The sequence below is a fragment of the Ornithodoros turicata genome, chromosome 7, assembly GCF_037126465.1.
Source record: "Ornithodoros turicata isolate Travis chromosome 7, ASM3712646v1, whole genome shotgun sequence".
Taxonomy (NCBI): domain Eukaryota; kingdom Metazoa; phylum Arthropoda; class Arachnida; order Ixodida; family Argasidae; genus Ornithodoros; species Ornithodoros turicata.
Genome location: NC_088207.1, coordinates 25,402,271 through 25,422,798, shown reverse-complemented (window position 1 = coordinate 25,422,798; position 20,528 = coordinate 25,402,271). Strand labels below are relative to the sequence as shown.

At 46.9% G+C, this 20,528-nt stretch overlaps 1 protein-coding gene across 2 annotated transcripts in view; it reads right to left on the bottom strand.

Moving 5' to 3' along the window:
* Positions 1-20,528, bottom strand: part of LOC135400680 (ankyrin repeat domain-containing protein 6-like) — a 97,383-nt gene that overhangs the window by 1,867 nt on the left and 74,988 nt on the right. For both annotated transcript variants that reach the window (XM_064632516.1, XM_064632518.1), the window contains exons 4-10: positions 13,842-13,943; positions 6,266-6,364; positions 4,951-5,049; positions 3,685-3,783; positions 3,490-3,588; positions 2,644-2,850; positions 1,150-1,338 (exon numbers count right to left, since the gene is read on the bottom strand). In XM_064632516.1, coding sequence (XP_064488586.1) covers positions 1,150-1,338; positions 2,644-2,850; positions 3,490-3,588; positions 3,685-3,783; positions 4,951-5,049; positions 6,266-6,364; positions 13,842-13,943 — 894 coding nt within the window. The remainder of the gene's footprint in view (positions 1-1,149; positions 1,339-2,643; positions 2,851-3,489; positions 3,589-3,684; positions 3,784-4,950; positions 5,050-6,265; positions 6,365-13,841; positions 13,944-20,528) is intronic.

The window sequence follows — 20,528 nt, the reverse complement described above, 5'->3', positions numbered from 1 at the left end:
ATTGCTACTTGCCCGCTCTTTTAGATTGTGAAATTTACTTAATAAGGGAACACGAACACTTCCGTCACAAGCTGTTAGGAAAAGACGTGAAAAATTGACAAATCCACTTGAAATTGCGAGGACACCATTACAGGGTGATGGGGGACTCGTTCGAGTAATCTATGCACGGTATCGGGCCATATGATATAAAAATCACGTTAGGATACGTATCGGAGAAAGCGCGATGGAATAAATTACTGAAAAGCGAAGTGTGGTATGCGCACTTCACATCACCTATCAGGTCTTCCCAAACTTTGGTTCGATGATTGGTTGGTTGGTGACGCGTTATTGTACCAAGTGACATGCCCAGCTTTAAGATAAATGTCGGCACAGTGGCCTGTGAAGTCGGCCCAGGACGCACGATCCCCCCAGCGATAGGAGTGACGTTGCCTTCCTGAGCGTTGCCGACACGGCAAACAGCTAGTTCCATCACCACCACCACATGCCCGGCGGTGTGGCGGGATGTTGCTCGAGGGCGGGCGCCGTGCGTACTGGAACGACATCACAGGGAACTGTGGAGGCTTTAGGGGGACTCTATTTCGAGCTGGGAACTTTGCAGCTGTCATCTGCGTCGGCAATGCAGAAATTATTTGAAATGATCGTAGATCGTGGAGCGACCCCACTGGATCACTCATGGAGGAAAGAAGAAAAAAAGGCGCCCGAACGGCTCTTCGACAGTAGAGAGAAACGTGGGGCAAGTGACGTAAGGATAGGAGGTGAGCTGTAGCTTCTTTGGAGCCACGCGAGGGTCACGTTACCTGAATAGCCCAATGAGGTGTCTTTGCACCCGCAACTTTGGGGGCCACTTCGGCGCGCTACCACCGCACCTCTCCAAGTATTCCGAAACTATGCGTTGGGGGCTCCCATAGAGATGTATGTAACCGAAACCGGGGGGAACGCGAGCGGTGATGTCACTGGAGTGGCCCCCAATTTCGGCTTCACTTCTCAGAGCAATAGGGCTCCTCCTCTCTTTCCTTCCTCCATGGGATACACTTGACGAGAAACGGCTTATGAACAAGTGGCACATGTTTTACATGCAGAAGCCTAGCTATAAAGCCAAGCAGTGCTTTTTTGTGGCACGCAGACAATGTGTGGGCCCTGCATAATTACCTTCCTTATGTTTCCCGCCAAGTCGAGGAAATACTGTTCGCCTTTGTTGAGCGGCTCAGGGGGGAGCGTTTCCAGTTTCGGCGATGGAAAGGCGATCAGGTTGGGCGTCAAGTGACATCCATATGGACTCCATTTGCCCGTCTCTTTGCGTTTCACATCCTCAAAGTGGACCTTGTGACCGTGCTTGCTCTGCAATGAAATGCAGAGACACTTGATAAGTATTTTACCTGCTCAAGGTGAGATCCATTGTTAAGCACACATGCGTTTGAAAACGCGGCGCTTCATCAGTGTTTGCGTCTCCGCCGAGAGGAGTCAGTCCCACACTTTCGTTGTTGCTGCTATTTCAGTGTTATTAAGGAGACTTCTTACATTGCGAACCATGTCTGCTACGATAATCATTCTCCTTGGAAACCGCAGGCGCCCAGAAGGAGCGGCGGTATGTAAATACGTGCATCCGCGATCATTGCATAGGTATAGGAAGGAAATCTACCTTATGAACATGTGTCTTGGCAAGCGCTTTTACTTGTGAACATACAAAGTATCTAGGAATAATTTTACGTCACTCACAGCTGTCCAATAATGGCGGTCAACTGCGCAGCAGTGCAGCGGATGACATACGTAGAGATGCCATTTTGGAAAGTATTCTAAATTGCTGGTACAAGGGAACATCAACAAAGGTGCTAAATGCGTACTTGCGGATAGTGACGCGAATATCCACACGGTTGTAACCGCCTTTTGTCCGCGCGAATTTGAAAACGTCCGATTTCCACCCGCAAACCAAGATGTCGAGTGGATATCCGTGCGGGTACAGCCGCACCCGCGCACACCTCGTGATATGTTTACTTTGCGGAGCTCAACATGCATGGTTGAAGACCTTGAAGACCAATTTTCGCTCGCTCAAGCTGTGGTTCGCGCACACGCAAACAATTGCATCAAACGCAGAAACAAAGAAAAATATTCCCCGCACTGTGCTCGGAAGGCCCTCGGGATATTGGTGTCAGCACTCCGATAGACCTCTACCCGAGAATCGTCATCATGACGTTGGTAGACAGACTGAAATCGAAATAAATCGGAAGGGGAGGGCTGGGTTCCACGAATGGGCACTTATTCGCTGCCTCCTAATGAAAGAAAAGTAGGACTGAAGGTCGCGTCTCTTTCAGGGATCATCGTAATCCCCTCAAGACCGTGGCTTTCGGGGATCGACCTTATTCGCCTCTAGCTTTTAGCGTAGTTAAACTCTGCCAAATTGGTGTGGTGCTGTCGAACACGTCATTTGTTTACAAACAGGGAGAGGTCTGTTGGCTGTATCAGATGGTTTGCGGTTTCGCGTTTTAATCCGTAGCACGAATCAGCTTGCGAAGACCGACTGGAAACGCAACGCGTCTCAGACGATGCGGCGACGTGTCAAGAAACGCATGTGTGAATCCTACTTTAGAATTGCGCGTCTCCAAACGCCCTTTATAGTTGAGAATCCCCCAGGAAAACGGCTCAAACCTTCTTATGTTTGTCCTTCTTGTGCTTGTGTCCACTGTCCTTGCTGCCTTGGGATGTGCCACTGTCTTTCTCCCGCTTTTTTACCTTCTTGTCAGACTGTGGCGATGTCTCCTGCAGGGCGATGACCCGCGGAGGAGGATTCTCCAGTATCTCGACGACTTCGTTGAAGGCCTTGCGCTTCGCAATGTCGGCAGCCGTTTCTCCTTGCTGCTCATACAGAGACGAATAGAGCGCGAATAAGAGAGAGATCCTATGCCGATTCACATGAGAGGCAAATTAGAAGAATTAGAAATTCAATCAATCACACATTTCAGATTTCGATAGCCGTAAGTTACTTGTTTGAATAAGCCGTCGCCTGCGATATATACGTCATAAGCAGCGGAAAGACCGACACTAATAAATATTAGTCATATGTAAGTTACTTAAAAAAAGTAACAGTTACAGATCATTCAAATAGATCATTGATAAAAGCTGCGGGGTCTGCCGCACCAGAGGTATTTTTTAATACGGCAAATACGGCACTATATCTCGAGTAACTCCGGAGGATTTGTGGTTTCGTTTGGAAAGAACAATGTGGAGGAGTCCTCATGGAAGCTTTATATGGAAGAACGAAGGGGGTCTTGATTGGCCAGGGGCGGATCCAGACCCTGGCTTTGTCGGGGGGAGGGGCATCAAGCGCGTAGCGGGAAAGGGGAGCGGGAGAAACCTAATGTTTAACATAATGACTTGGGGAGAGGGGGCGTCCTCCAACTGCCCTCCCCCGCCTGGATCCGCCAATGTGATTGACTTGGCTACAAGACTTGGTACTCCACCGTCTACCCCACGATCTCCACACTTCCTTTTTACCTTATTTCGGATATTAGGGTCGCATCCAGCCTCCAGCAGTATCCTAGTCAACTTTCTCCGACCCATCGCAGCAGCGATGTGAAGTCCACTATCACCATTCTGCAACAGGGAAGAGAGAGAGAGAGAAGAATGGCACGGTTCAACTAGACGCTCGGTAATTCTGACGAACCTATATGAACACACGAGTCCACTTACTTTGTTCACGTCGCAGGAGTTGCAGAAAGCACTGATAAGGATACGCAGGACGCCAGCGTGGCCGTATCGAGACGCAGTGTGTAGCGGAGTGTCGCCATACTGAAAGGCAAGAAAACACCACATAAGCGAGGAAGTGACATACTATAGGATTGCTCGAAACGCTGCTTGATTGACCAGGCATTCTGTCACTGCGGAATTTATCGTTTATTCAGCATTGCAACAGCACCCCGAAAAATTCAGCAATGCCCGGACCGGAGAAACGTTGGTGGAACAGCCCGATCCTGCTGCCATGACGCCAAGGGAAGATGAGCTCTCCTTCATCACTGAAAATCCGTTTGCTACCGACATGGCGCGGAGCTGACTACACACGTTCCGGCTGATTCGGATGAGCCGGATGACGTCACGCCGCGAGCCACCCGATTGGCGCTTCCCTCATCGGCATCGAGCGACGTCAAACTTACTGGTTCGGAAGATGTGTCAGGGATACTTGCTCATTAAAGACCTGTGGCGCTACACGCTACGGGTCAGCTACAATCATTATCCTAGTGTAAGCACGCGTGCTATTTGTGGTACTCTCGTACAATCGGTCCGTGACCAGTCGGTTACCTACAGCGTCATGCGAGACCCATCGTCATGACATTTCCTTTCTTTCTTGGTTTTCTTTCTCAATAAATATAACCCCCCCCCCCCCCTTCGTCATGGAGGGCCCTATTCGGAAAACCTGACTAAGCACCTTTGCTTGGTCAGGGCGCGACCAGTGTCGTATGCATTGCATTCGAACCTGGCGTTTCCCAACAGGCTCATCAAGCTAGTTTCAGTTTAAAGTTTAAACATATGTACTCCTCTAGCAATGAAACCACTGCAAAATATCGCATCCCCCCTGGTGAAAAGCTCGCCATTGTGCGGTCTTCGGCAAGGCTCGACGGCCGGTGCATAACATCGCATCAGTTTGCACACGACACGAAACCCAACTTCGCTACTTATACGAGGACACCTTTTGATAGTTTGATCCTGGACAGTTACCTATTTTCAGGTTTAGGCTTCATGTACGTGGACTAAAAGAACGGTGTTATGCAAAGCCCACGCTTAGAACGACAAAGGAAAAGTGTTGAGATCGGGTTTCTATAAGGCGGCCTTTACAGACGTGCTCTGTGTAGTATATCTCCGGAAGGAATGGTTACATTGTACATGGACTCGTTAATTCGAACACAGTAGACTTATCGCGACTATTGGACAGAACGAGTACATTGGACCACCGCCACTCACGTTGTTCTTGATGTCTGGTTTGCATCCGCCCAGGAGAAGGATCCTCGTGCTTTGATTATGACCATTTTGGCACGCCAGATGTAGTGGAGTGAAACCACCCTAAGCAGACAAATCAATTAATGAATTAGAAACAATATAGAGAGAAAACTCCACACATCGCGCAGCCCGTTTATGCGATACCTCCCCCCGCCCCCCGTTCTTTTCTATATGGAATTTCGAAGACAACGGACACATTAATATCGAACCGGCGACGGAATATTTGAATTGAACAATTACTTTGTGAAAATCCCTCCTCGTATCCAATCGAATCATCGTCTGAAATACTATGTTATTCTTGAAAATATATTCCAAAAGCCGGGAAGAGGCATACTTAAAATGTCTTTTATCTCCGGCTTAACAGAACAGTAGAAAAAACAATTAAAAACGTAGACGTTTCGCCAACCTATTCAGTCGGCATCATCAGTACACAATGTGTCCAAAGGTACAGATCAGCCTACTTATCAACCAAGACATCGTAATCCTCCGGCAGAGGGCCAACAGTAATGCCAACCGTGGCCCTCTGCCGGAGGTTTACGATGTCTTGGTTGCTAAGTAGGCTGATCTGTACCTTTATAAGACATTTAAGTACAAAAAAAAAAAAAAGACATTAACTCTTAAAAGACTAAAAGACTCCTAAAAGACATTTAAAAAGACGAAATACATTTGAAAGACGATTAAAAAGACTCTTAAAAGACATTTATAAGTGCAATGTTATTCGTAACACCATTCGGCATATATCTGCACATAGTCAGGGAAGTAAGCCTTTGTCCTAAAAGAGAACAAGGATGATAACAGCCACGACAGATGCTGCCTAGTGGGTGTATGAATGGCACTTGGGCCTTCCACGCAGAATGGGGTGGAAAAAGCGGAGAATAATAAATAACGCCGTCTTCGGTGAATTACCGTCTTTTCCCCCTCCTGCTGTCTCTCACTTTGCGTACGCCCTAGCGGAAGACGGATGATTTACGCAAGATGATAGACGCACGTAAATTTTTTAGGGTCAACATCCGTATTATTGACGAAAAAAGCAAGCAAAGAAAGGGGAAAAATAATAATAATTGTGAGGATTCGAGATACGACTCCAGAAAGGCAGACGTTGGCAACACGTTTGGAGCTAATGCCTATAGGGTGCGTCAAACGCCTCGGTATATCGAATACGGTCAGGCTTTATATAGCGATGTCGGATCGTCGTATTTCCGCCTCCAGCCACTTTGGTGTCTTGACATTTGTCGGCACAAAGAAAAGCAAGATGGGAATGGGTCTGTTGTGAACTTGCCTTGTTTTTGATGTAGACGTTCGCCTTATGTTTGCAGAGCACTTCTATTGTTCTGCTGTACCCCTTCCACGCAGCTTCGTGGAGCGCGGTATTGCCGTGCTGAAAAAAAAAAAAAATAGAAGATGGGATGACTGTGCTAACGAGCGAGAACACACTCCAAGAAAAGTGGGAAGTGTGTAAACAAGGAAGGAAGAAAGCTACGAGCAGATGGGTCTTCAATGTATAGTACGGATGGCGAAATCATAGACGTGTGTAAGAGGACTGTACATGTGGTAGGCTGATGATGAGAATACGTATGTGAATTCGCGTCTCTCGTTGCCTTTACAAGCAGTACGCTATGCAAGTAGGTCAGCTGTGTATTGTCAGTTAACCGCGCAGCTCCTCAGTTTCCTCTTCTCTCCTATTGCCTGGGAAGCGACCTCATTGGTGCCTCACCCAAATCAGGGGGACAACATTTTAAGGTGAGGAGCACGTGGTTTCTTCTGTGGACCCATGCCTCTTTACGCATACCCCCTTATTCCTGCTTTCTGATTGGCCAGACTCTTCGTCACGTTGTTGACTGGCGCGACGTACACACAAACGACGAGACAGACGACGTCGCAATATGTACCGACCTGCCCGGTCTTTGTTACAATGTTTTACTTCGTCACGTGGTGTCTAAAACTTTACCCTCTCCCCTGCGCAGATACAAACTGTCGAAGCACGTACCAACTGGACCTACTATAACGAGACCGTAAAGCAGCAGACAGGCAGGTTATGTAATTTAACAACTTATGCTTGTAAACGCAGCACAACAAGCTATACATGTGACAGGGAACGCTAAATATTTTTAATTCGCTAGCAAAACTGTGGTAAAACGGCTCGTGGCGACGTCTGTTGGGAAATAGTCCCCAATTTGTCAAGCAACAGTGATCTACGTTCCCGGTTGACATGCTGCTCGTGACGGCTACGTAGCCGATATGTAGCCGGCTTCTTTTGTATCAGACACAGTGTTATGCGCTTGTAATGTAGTTTCGCTGCCATACCTGACGAGTAATGCGCACAGTTGACGGCGACTTCCACACAGTGTTGCACGTAATTTTCAATTTTAATTTAAAGAAAAACTATAAGCGCAGTTGTGACAAAACTTGTGACGTAAGACCACTAGATAAATAGATAAATTTTCTGAGATTGCAGCTACACTGCCTTACACCCAAGCAGCACAATGTACTGAAAGTCGAGTGCAATAGGGGTGGACGGTATGTGTCTTATCAATGTTCTTTAGTTTCACGAGTCTGTTCAAGGCCTTCCACCTACCCGTCCACCCCTATTGCACTCGACTTTCAGTACATTTTGCTGCTTGGGCAGTACCTGTAACGCAGTGGTGTGATCCGCGTGTCAGCTTTTTCATCAAGATAGAGCCCCGTCGGCCCCGAGAGCGCGGACATGGAAACTTTCGTGCTGTGTACCTATCTATGCTATGCTCAAAAAATCGTGTGAAAATCTCTGAGGCTCCCACTTTGTTTCAACGAATAAATAAAAATTTTCAAAGTGCTCTCCTAATACTGTGTGAACAATACCCTATTCAGCATTTTTTAGGTGTCGTTGAATAGCTGTAGCTATGAAGTTAACACTATAGAAGAAGTTAAGAAGAAGTTAAGAAGTTAACACTATTTGCTGAAGGTGGAACAACAAAAATGCGTGTTCTGCTACGAAATAAAAAATAAAAACACGCAAAGATAAATATCATGTGCACGGACTGCTAGGAAAGCACGCGAACCCCAATACAATCGACGAATTAGCAAACGATACAGGCCACCGGAAATCTTAAGAAGAAAGTACTAATATAATGTATAATAATGTTGATAAGTTATCGACAGAGAAGTGGATCAAATGTCCAAATAAATGACCAAATAATTTGTATGTCAATTTCAATCGTACGACACGTCCTCGAACGTATATAATATACGTCAAAACACTTTTTTATTCGTTTTAGTTCTGTTATAAACACCGTACTACATCTCGTGGGTGAAGCCGTGCCCAATAACATTTAGCAGACGACAACCAAAATAGAAGTGGTGCGTCACAATGTGTCAATCACATTTTACGGCTGTCTCGACATCTCCCACTCAACGGAACAACCTGTCATAAGAAGGACAACGACTATTCGCTTCTTCATGCAAAGTGAAAGCTCTTTGCAAGTAGTTTCTTCCGCACTAGAGAAAGCGCCTCCATGTGTACGAAGCTGTCTGCATTTTTAACACTAATCCGACGGCGGCCGTCGTCGGATAACGGATCACTGGAGTCTGCGGATCATCACGCATCTCTTTTTGCGCAGCGATGCCGGCGGCTTACCGCAACGAACGCTATCCGTATTTTAGCTCAACGATTAACCCAGCAGGTTTAAAAACTTACTCCTGCTTTGTGCTTTAAGATGGCTATTTATCTGTTTCGGCAGCTATGGACCACCCGTGTAGGGCAGTCCAAGGGATGTCGAGTGATTTTGAGATTACAGCTGTGAGTTACGTGCATATGCAAAGTTTTCTCCGGCAGAGCGTTGTAGTTTTTGAGATAAACGACATAAACGAAAGGCATGCAGACATCCGGTTGCGGTTTTACGGCGACGTAAGCGTGGGCTACCGCATCCTTATATCACTCTAAAAACGGAGATTCACCGCACAGCACGCTCCTAGCCAACCATCATCCCGAATGACAACGTTCTCTCCCTTGATTTGATTTGATCAAAACGGGGGGCGAACGCCATTTTTGTGGCAATTATGAACTGCATAATGCCACAAGAATGGCGTACGCCCCCCGTTTTCATGAAATCATGAGAAAGAACGATGTCACTCGGGATGATGGGCTATAAGCGTGCTATGTGGTGAAGTTCATTTTTACAGAGCCTTCTATTCCGGTGGCTCTTATGCCGAACGTTCCGCTAAAGCAAGACACCTTGGTCTCTTTCGGCAGGGGGCGGGTCTTGGAAAAAGACCCCTCTAGCCCTTTGAACTCCCCGCCTGACCCACGCACCCTTTACGCTTCTCCATCCTTCATCCTCCATCCTCTTTCTTTGTCGTTACTGTTTTTTTTTTTCCTTTTCGTTTTTACCGTGTGATATGAAAATGCTACCTCTAGAACTGTCACGCAAGATTGGGAAGCGCGCATTTCCTGAGAAAATTAGTTTGCAAGAGCGCGCGCAGCGGCGGCGATCTCTCTCAGCTCCGTCTCGCGTGTTGTGACGTCAAAATAATCGAGTTCTTTTATTGGCTGCCGAGAAGCGACTGCTACGGCGAGGGAGCAAGGCGACCGGTCGGGAAGCCGAAAACACGACAGCAGAAAGAAAGAAAATAAAAGACAAGCGCCTCACAATTGGGCCGAAGACGTGACGTCACAGGCCTGCAACCGAGGAAGCAGCTTTTCTGACCTGCGCGAGATTATACTTTTGCGTCTCGGAGTTGCGCTGCACTCATACTACAGTGACTGATATTACACTCGCTACTCCCACTCGTACAGGTCCTGACAGAAGTTTACGGAACACGCGAGCCCTAGCGGCAAGCGGAAGCGGGCTTGTTACTCGTTCACAGGGGTGGAGGACTGCGCCGGCTGCGACACTAATTCAAACCACCTTTCGAGCACATTCAAGCCATACCGAAACTACCGTGGTGTGTCGCTACCAGCGCACTCGCTCACCCCTCTGAACGAGTAAACACCACCCTCCGCTGGCCGGTAGGGTGTCGCACCGAGGAGAAAACACACCGCTCGCGTGTTCCGTAAACTTTTGTCGGGGCCTGTACTCAAGGCTTGTAATCCAAATTTCTACTCCTCATGGTGTTTTCTTTTTTCTCTCTCAACCCTTCCGTGCTCCTTTCAGGACCTTCTGAGATATAATAAACCGTTATCTTGTCTCGCGACGTAAAGCCGGGAATTATCGTATTATCAGATATACCGTTGTCAGCAAGCTTTGTCGGTCACGAACCCATGACTTGATTGCGTGGCAGAAGAAAAATCGGGTGCTTCTGATGGTAACGTCATGGCAACAAAAGCGCTGAATATGAAATTCCGCCACAATAAAAGAAAAGAAAGCACAAGAAGAAAAAATAACCTGTGACAGCGTTTTTTCAACTTTCGTTTTAGTCAGACGCTTCAAAGGGGCTGTAAAGTTAAATCGAATAGCGGTTGTATTTATTAATGCGTTAGCATTATAGAAGGCTCATCATCATCGGCTCATTATTTATTTATTATTATTTCTTATTTCTGGAATAGCAAGCCGACGTCCCGTTTGGCTGACCTTTCCCCGTTTTTTTCCCTTTTTGTCTAATAAACATATCCCCCCCCCCTCGTATCAAAGGAGAAACAGCAGTGTCCATCTGCGGACACGAGAAAGAAACGAGAAGGAACGAGATCCTATCACAGGAACAGCATGAACAGCAGGTGGACTCTCCTACACTGTTGCTTTTGGTGCCAAGTTTCGTGGTGATGTTTTCATCCATTTCGTTTCAAAGTTTACAGATTTGTGTAGTTTCCCTTTCTTTTCTGAATAACGCGTCCTGAAGTAGCCAGTCCCGAGTGACTCGGGACTAACATCTCCATCTTTTACATATCAAATAAAATCAGCAGCATGAACAAAAACAACTAAGACAGCTCGGAAAACGACACGCGAGTTATGTTATCTTTAGACTCAGACTGTGACTGCGACTTTAGACTCTCAGAGACTGCGATGGATCCTGATGTGCATATCCAAATCAAGGGATTCGCCTACATCACTGGAGCCAAACGTCCTTGAAACCGAAAGGCCGGAGTTGCCATTTACCCTAAGGGTGGCATCAGCGTTACACCTCGAGAGATTCGCAACAACGTTTACGGAATACGGTGAGTCCCGTGCAGTACGCCTTCCCACACATATCAACGTCATTACTGTGTACCTCCACCCAGGAATTACATACAGGCAAGCGGCAACCGCTGTAAACCACACGATGGACTGCGTTATGCTTACTCAGGAGTGGGTCGTCATGGTAGCGAGACTTCAACCAAGACGATGTGAAAGACTTCCAGTTCGCCTTAGATATACGTTCTCTGTGCTTTGTCAGTTCTGCCGTCCCCAAAGGTTCCATCTCCACTGACCGAAGAACGCGCGTGGACCACATCTACCAAACGACGCCTCTGGGTTGTTACTGAGGGTGGCGCAAGAGTGGCGCAGGTCTTAAAAAAACTTTGGGAAGATCTATTCGTGGATCCGTTGGAAATGTGTCAGCATAACCCTTTCGAAGCGCCTTACGGTAACCGCTAACACGAACCCCGAAACGCAAAAACAGGAAGAAAAACAAGGAACAAAAGAAAAGAAACAAAAGGATAAGAGAGGAAGCAAAAGAAGGAACCAGACAAGAGAAACAAAAGAGAAAAGAGGAAGCAAAAGAAGGAACCACAGAAAAAGGCATCGTAGTACGCAGAAGAGCAATGTGCAAGTATCCGGCGACAGAGATTCACAACAGAAAGATAGAGGTTTGACAGCATCTAAATTTTAATGACACAAAACTATCATGCAGAAGGCTGCACCTGTTCAGGAGGTGCAGCCTTCTGCACGAAAGTCTCGTCTCATTAAAATTTAGATGCTCTCAACCGTCTTCTTTCTGCAAAGAAAAATATACAATTAAGAGAAAGAAAAGGAGGAAAGAAAAGAAGGAACAAAAATAGAAGCAAAACAGAAAGGGGGAAGCAAAACAAGCAATCTGAAGAAAACAAGCAAAACAGACAGGACGAAGCACAAGAACGAACCAAAGGCTTATGCTAACTTTCAAATGACCACCAGTGGATCTTAAAAGTTTTTTATGTACCACCATGTACCTGTATTTGTTTTTGGTATTTGTGATGACATATGCAAAGAACGAGCCCTCACTCCTGCATATCTTTCATACTAATGAATGAACTTCCAAGATTGATTTCCAAGACTGGCCAGCCTCAACTGATCACAGCGCCCTCAGACGTCCGTAGAGAGAAATATCGGGAGGCCGTTCGGGATTGGAGGATAGGTACCGCGATAGTAAAATAGTACCTCGAGCGTTTGCAGCTGATTACTAATTATAGCTTATTTGAAGCATGACGACAGTTTTTAGCAGTCTTTTTGAACCTGGAACCTGCGGTAAAATCAGCGTTCTCTTGATTGCCTGTCTGTATTCGCGTCGTCTGCTTCCTTTCGCCATTGTTAGTATCCGGCGTGGTTGGCGTGACCAGAACGTTGAAGCCGCTTTTCTTTTCTTTTTTGCTTGGACTACGTTGCAGCAGTGTTCCTGGATGCGCCCAACAGGGTTTGTTCGACAGAGGGCGTTTTGCATCACAAAATTCGAAAGAACAATAGAGCGAAAGTGGTTCGAGCGTTGTTGCGTGCGTCCTCAATAGACGGCGCTCTGAGTCGCGTCAGTGTTGCTAGAAAAGGGTGTCTGGAGTGCCCGCTTGCCGGTGCAATCTTTGAAATTTTATTGCTAGGAGACTACTCAATGAGCTATTACGTATCCAAGTTACGGAAGAGCGTTTCCCCCGAATTCAGAGTTGTTACTCGACCTGAAGCCGCATTTTGACTTTTGCAAGTTTGCGCCAAGACCTGTCCTCGCTCAAGACGGTTAGCGCCTTTCATGAACCCTCCCGCTGGCTCATTTCGTCAAGCCGCACGTTGCTAACTTTAACTGCGTCTGATAGCGAGATTTCTTAGAGTCAGGACTTATAATATGTGCCACACCTGTCATCTGGCACCAACACTCGTGCAAAGTCCAAAGTCAAACAGGGAGAGGTCTATTAGACCTCTCCCTGTTTATAAACAAATGACGTCATAGTGTTCGACAGCGCCACCAATTTGGTAGAGCTGAACTACGCTGGAAGCTAGGGGCGAACAAGGTCGCGCCCGAAAGCCACGCTGTTGAGGGGATTACGATGGTCCCTGAGAGGGACACGACATTCAATCTCACTTTTCTTTCAATAGGATGCAGCGAACAAGTGCCGTCGTGGAATCCCAGCCCTCCCCTTCCGATCTGTTTGCTTTCAACGTCATGATGACGTTTCTCAGCTAGAGATCTATTGATGACGCATCAGCTCATGTAAAGCCATGTCAAGGCAAGGTTCTGAGTGTCATGTGGCTTCCAGAAGCTGCCGTACTGGAGCGTTATCCAAGTCGGGTTCAAGGTAGCCCGAGCGTTGACTGGACATTTTCACCACACGTGTCAAGTCGAACTCGCTGCCTAAGAAACTCTGCAAGCCGAGCAGGGTTTCTGAAGTGCGTTGGCGCTCTTCCAAGGCATCTGCAAGTCAACTCGAGATCAAGCCACATCTACGAATTCGGGGGTTAGTTTCCGTGGGTCTACGATTGAACTTTCGGTCCCTTTAAAGACGGGATATAGGGTCAACACAGGTGACGTTTCTGCTGATCGTCAAAGGAATCTTCCAAAGGAATAGTGCCCCCCCCTACATACACAAAGCAGTGATTGGAAACGGTCATTGAAATTATAATGATAATTTGTGGCTTTACGCGGCGACACAGGTGTCACTGAATTGAGTTACTCTTGTCCCGCTTGGAGTGGAGTCAAATGTCGGATAAAAGTGCGGTGTATACCATTTCGTCTTGAATGTCCACGTGGCAGTTGTGCTTGGCCAGAAGACGCGCCACTTCTTCGTGTCCCTCTGTCGCCGCCTGGTGCAGGGGAGAGTAACCACACTGCGAAAGAAGAAGAAAAAGGTGTGATGTTCGTATCTTTTCGTTTGTAACACCTCCGGTGATAATAGACAAGGCAGCGCAGGGCACAGATACCAACTACAGTAACACTCGGCTTCAAGATGCCCGCGGAACAAGGACACAAGACGTTAACAGGGCGTGTGCTGGCACAGAAGCGCTCTGTCCCGTCAACTTTCTCTGTCCTTGTTCTGTTAGCGCTTGATTTTGAAGTACGAACCAGTACGCGGCAGAAAAAATTTCTTGTCCTTAGCACTGTTATATACAAAAAGACTTCATATCGATACAGCGACGTGAAGCCGTTGCCGTGTACGTCTTAGAGATCTCAAATTATATATTTAATTAGCTGCCCTAGTTAATACCCTGAACATCGCCATGCTATTTACATATTTATTTATTTTTTATTTTTCTATTTCTACTTCTATTTTATATATTTCCTTTTTTTTCATTTCAGCACCACAAAAATGTGCCCTGCGTACTCATTATGATCATGTGAGGGGGATACAGAGTCAGTATCTGCAACCACTCCTTTAACGAAGCACGTGACCTCAAAGATACCTCGTGAAAACTACCAAAAGGTCCATTCGGATTTCTCTCGAAAAAAAAAAAATCGCATTACAGTATCACGGACGATAAATCAAATAAGCTCATGAAATCAACGATAAATCCTCGAGCATCTTGAACTCGTTACCTTTTCTCTGGAGCAGTTATCATTTTTCCTGCTCAACTCGCGGACAATATAAACGACCTCACGAGTAGTTCTGAGGCTGGCGTCGCTGACCCCTCCGCACAATAAATGAATTCCCATCGCTTATATGGGGCGTGTTCCGCACGGAAGTTATACAGAAGTGATCTCCTGTTCTTGACGCAAGCTCGAATAACCAACGTGGAAACGTTGATGACTGAAAGTGAAAAGTGCGAGCGTTAACCCGCCACGCATGATGCAATCGACGCTCTGAAAGCCCGGAGCATCACCCGGAGAATCGTCGGAAGACGTGACACTAATTACAACGACGACATTCCGCTGAAATCAAGACGGATGACGCCAAAAGTTTACGGTGTCTTTTCAATAAACAGCACCCCAGCGGCGCGAAAGGCCCGAGTAAGTTGTTTGAAGTCCTGCTTTTGGTTTCTGAAGCAAAAGATGTCGTGTAATTGCTTTCACTTTACAGGGATGTGATTGGTGCAAGGGTTGGTCAATCGGCGTTCAATGACCCCTGTTTAGTGGGATGCAAATCGAGGCATTAAGATCGATCGAGAATACGTGCTCTTAGTTGAAATCGGAGGGGTAGCTATTTTTGACATGACAATCACAGGGCGGATGTATTAAATGATGGCTCTTGGATTAATTTAGATGGCACTTGGATAAATGCAGAGGGCAGGTTGTTTAATTTAGATAGCACCTGGGTTCATTTAGGTGTCCCTACCTGTACCTGCACCCGTAAGTACGCGTCACTGGTATTCTATACGTGGGTCTCGCGCGCGCACCACACACACACACACAAAAAAAAAGAAAAAAAGCAGGCGTCACAATCCTAGGAGAAGCTCTGCTCTATCAACACCACCTAGAGACAAAGCCTGATCGCTTGAGCAGCGTGACGTAATAATTAAGAGTCCGCCAACCACGACCAACGCCACCTAGATACAGGAGGCCTGCACATTGCCTCCTCTCCCTCCTTCACCGTTCTGCGAATTCAAGAACCCGCAAATGGTTGAGCTCACCTGGAACCTGCAGACCTAAATATTTAGACGAAAAGTGCAAGACGCTTTCCAGAAAATCAGTTTTGAGAAATATTGAGACCTTCTTGCGGTTTATTTCCAAGTTTTCCCATTTAGTGCGCGGGGACGTTCAATCAACTCGCAGACGACGGCGGTTCGTCTTGATGGCAACGGCCGGTGAAAGCACGTTCGTGATTGGCTACGATCGTTGAAAACACGATCCTCATTGGCTGACTCTTAATTGTTACGTCATGGCGACGAGTAAGCAGCAGGCTTTCTCTATCTAGGTGGTGTTGCCACGACCGTGCTTTCAGCGGCTGTAGCTATGGAGACGAGCCGCCATCAGCCGCATGGCCAGCCACTGGTAGCCACAGAAAGCCTGGGTATAGTTCACTATAGCCTGGGTTTCAAAATCGTCTGCGGCGATTGGCTGACGTCTTGGATGGCTTCTGCGATCGGCGGAAATTTTGTGTGTCTCTGCCATCCAAAAAAATTTCAGATTAAGACATCTGATGAAAGTGCGTGTGTCATTATACCGAATAGCGCGAAAGGTATTGATGTGTGCAATTTATTTCCCAGAAAAAAACTCGCATAAACATAGCTCCGCGCCTTCACCCTTAACTCGCCACTCCAGCTATAACGAGGATGAGGAGGTATGATGGCACGTCACCGATGACGGCATAAGGATACTTGTTCTGGTTTGCCGGTCAGTGGGGGTCAGCACCTTGTCCCTTTGCCGCCGTAAACCTGTCTTGCCAGTTTTCCCGGAGAATTGGGGATAGAAGGAGCGGCCGAAGCATTACCGAGCAAGGAGAAAGGCTTTATCAGAACCCCGAACAGCCGAGTAGCAGACGACAGCGGAGTAGCAGACAACATTTCTCTAGGCCAATCAGCGAGCGTTCTCCTTATAGCGTCAGCGCGAGGTTCCAGGCAGATCACAGGCTGGTACTGCTCTTCACCACCGTTGTGCACGGTCGCTTTTTGCGGCGTATTTTAAATTCAATTTCTGCAATAATTATGACTCTGTGATGTAAATTACTTCGCATGGTGCATCTTACTGGCAAACTTAACAGTTTTATAGGAAGAAAACTGGGTGTTAAAAATGAATTCTGTGCTACTTTAAGCAGGCATTCTGTAGGTCCATTCTTTTCGAAAGAAAACTGCTGCAACTAATCGCTGCAGACGATTTCAAACAAAGCCTGTGGCTAGAAGTGGCTGCCAAAACGGCTCATGACGTCTCGTACGTCTCCATGGCATCGTCCGTCCAAATGCTTTGATGCCTTGTTTTGTTTATAGGTGACGCTGGCCTCGCGCGGGTGTATCAAGCTTCAATTCTACCGTCATTTTGCTCGTCCTTTGCACAACAATTTTCCGTGTCACAGGTAAACTAAGGATACATATCACGGTGAACAAAATTTTACTTTGGTAAAGGACCGCGAGAACTATGAGCGATTAATTCGCTCTGAGGTTCCCGTGAAGCTTCGTCGTGGTTTCCGTGGTACCGTGATGGGCAGGGAATGGCAATGGCAAAGGAAACAGAAACGGTATATTACCGAAATTGGAGATAGGTAACGATAACGGAAACGAAAACGCATACCACGGCCCTCCATTACCGAAAACATAAACGAAAATTATCGTCCGGTATTGAATTCGAGTAACGGCTATTCCTATATTGTGCGATGACATTTGAGTGACTTTTCATATTATTTTGCTATTTTGATTACTCCATTCCCTGTAATGCTCTAAATACTGCACGAGAGCATGGAAACAAAGCGCAATACTGGATCTCGAGGGTGCATCCCTCGCTTACCTACTCGTCCCAGTCCTCATAACTCCATGACATCAACACATGGGACTTACACAATATAGACTCGATGCACTCTACTCCACCATAGCACGCTGATGACAGCCTACGATTTATTTATTTATTTATTTATTTTTTACTTTTTCATTTCATCGTGGTTGTGGCAGTATTGTTTACTACTGAGAGCGTCCGCCTATGAATGCGACATTGGATGAAGGTTACGCCCATCTCAGAGCGACTGAAGACAGAAGACTGACTGAAGACATGTTCCTACATTTCTTTCAATCATCTTGCAAGACATGCGCATCCCAACGACGTAAAGTTACTTGTGTAGCGTGTGCGCGTGACACCGAAGCAGAACCTGGGCAAAACAAGGTGCTGACAGGGCCGGACGGGCTGTCCTCCCGCAGCTCTCTAACAGCCGTTCCATTACCGGAAGCAGTAACGGAAACATAACGGAAACGAAAATATAGCAGTAACGGAAATACGCCCGTTACCCTTCCCTGCCGATGGGTACGAAATACAGAGAGCACACAATCCGCGCGACTTGAAATCTACCCGCGCACATGTCTCTCAGTCAACACCTGAAAAATATGAAGGTGACTATTCCGTGAACGGTTTTCTCCTCGCCCAGAAGTTGCCATTGCGACGAATCTCGCGAAGAAGCGCCCACCGAAAATCGTTGGGAGTCTCTTTATGTTAGATGGTCTCGAAGGAGAGAGAGAGAGAGAAAAAAAAAACAAAAACAATAAAGTAAAACTTCTCTCGACATGCCGGTGGACGGACGTTCATTCCTCGAACGAAATAATGATGCATGTGAGTAAATCGGAGAATGTTCCATTGAATATTCCAGCAGACTGGCCGCCAGGCGCGGCTTTTCCCAGTGGCGTTGGCCGCCCGTGCTATTCGTGGCACGCGGGACGCCGACATTGTATGCAAATCACTTTTCCGTCGTACGGTGAAGGAATGTCGTCCAGGTCGTACGCGTTCCTCCCTCAATTAACAAAGTCGTTCCAAGCAAGTTTCTTTCTCAGTCTTGCACAAAAAAAAAAAAAAAAAAAGAAAGAAAAGGAACGAAGAGAACTCGAACTGGCACAGTAAAGAGGATGTCTGAAAATAACTGTTGTCGTCCAATGGAGATAACGGATGCTACTCAGACGGATGCGAATCAGCACGTCAGACGGTGACATTCCGTATACGTAGTCATTATAGCTACGTTGCACTGTTGCAGCAGCTGTTCAAGTCTGGCATTCGGACGTCGTCATAAGCTGATGGAAATATTTTACGTCACCGGTTAGAATTTTCGAACATTACCTTGTATTCTCCAAACTTTTATATCAAGTTTTGTCAAGAGACTGAGACTTGTCCACAAAGACTTGTAGCATGGTCCTGCTTGTTGTTATAGCAGAGTTCGAGGTAACTCGTTACAAGTAACTCGTTACTGTAACTAAGTTCCTTTTTTTGGTAACTTGTAACTTAACTCGGTACTTTTACGCCGTGGTAACTTTCAGAGGAACTCGTTCCTTTTTCAGGTAACTTCGCCAAAGCAACTTAAGTTAAGCTCCAAGTTATTTTTAACTCGCTTTTCGCTCACGTCCACATATTTTTCTTGGTTTCTCTCCGGTTCCTTCGTGGCATTTTTTGCCATAAAACGTGATATTCAATCAATGACAGTATTTTATTCAGGAAGTGAGAACCGCTTCCATTGAAATGAAGCTGAACCGTTGTGCGCCCACAGGGAGTAAGGTGCAAAGCGTTCGAATAGACCTCTACCAGAGAAACGTCATCTTGACATTGCTAGACAGACTGAAACCGAAACAAATCGGAGGGAGAGGGCTGGGTTCCACGAACGGGCACTTGTTCGCTGCCTCCCATTGAAAGAAAAGCAGAACCGAGGGTCGCGTCCCTTTAAGGGACCATATCGTAATCCCCTCAAGACCGTGGCTTTCGGGCGCGACCTTGTTCACCTCTAGCTTCGAGCGTAGTTCTATTCTACCCAATTTTGGCGCTGTCGAACACTATGGCGTCATTTGTCTACAAACAGGGAGAGGTCTATTGTTGGACATAAACGAAAACGATCTAAGCGTGTTGCACTCCTCCGCAGGCAACTCAAGGCCTAACCCAACTGCTCACGCGTGCTGCACCTGCGTAATGCTATTTTGTGTCCGAAGTAACTTGGAAGTAACTCGTTCTTTTTTTTAAGTAACCCAGTACCTCCGAGTTACATTTCAGGCTGAAGAACTTCGTTATTAACTTAGTTACATTTTGCACACGGTAACTTAACTTGTAACGAGTTCTTTTTGACGGGTAACTTCTCAATCATGTGTTATAGTCTGTTACACTGAAACTCCGACGCGAACTAAATTAGTGGAGTTGTTTCTGTCCAATTTGATGCAATGAATGGCAAGAGCAGACAGCGGATGGTGAGAGCATTCCCGCATTCCCTCTCTGGAAATCTGAGAAAACGTCACTTGGACGAGGCCAATCAGGGAGCGACAGGGAGGCCTTGGCATCTCGGCGTCCGACCGTCGGGCGGGAGTGATGGCGTCTGCAGGTCGCGGAGAGGTCTGAGATCGGCTCGTGGAATGCTGTTTCTGGTTAGCGTCGTACGTGTTTGTACAGCCAGGAGCCGTTGTTCCACGGAACGTGGTCATGTCAGAGCTCACACTGGTAAGCGAAAGTCGTCGTAGTTACCGAACGCGAAGCAGACGACCGCGGAGACAATCACCTGCGCTGCGCTGCCATTCGTATGCCCTGGAGTCACTAAATAAGCTTCAGAGTATCGACACTGAGCTCCAAGAGCGAGCATGCGCCATCTTGTTTCCGCGCGACGCTACCCACGTGCACTTTAGCGCACGATGCCATCTATCGTGCACGGGTGAAATGTTCCTTCCGTTTACAAGCAGCTCATCAAGGTTGACGGTCTTGAGCTCACCTTGACGTCCTCAGGGCGCTGTGGTTGACAATACATTAGCGCACAACAATCACACACGCTTCTCTATCCCACAGCGAGCATTATGTTAGCCGTCTTTGATCCTCAACTCGGG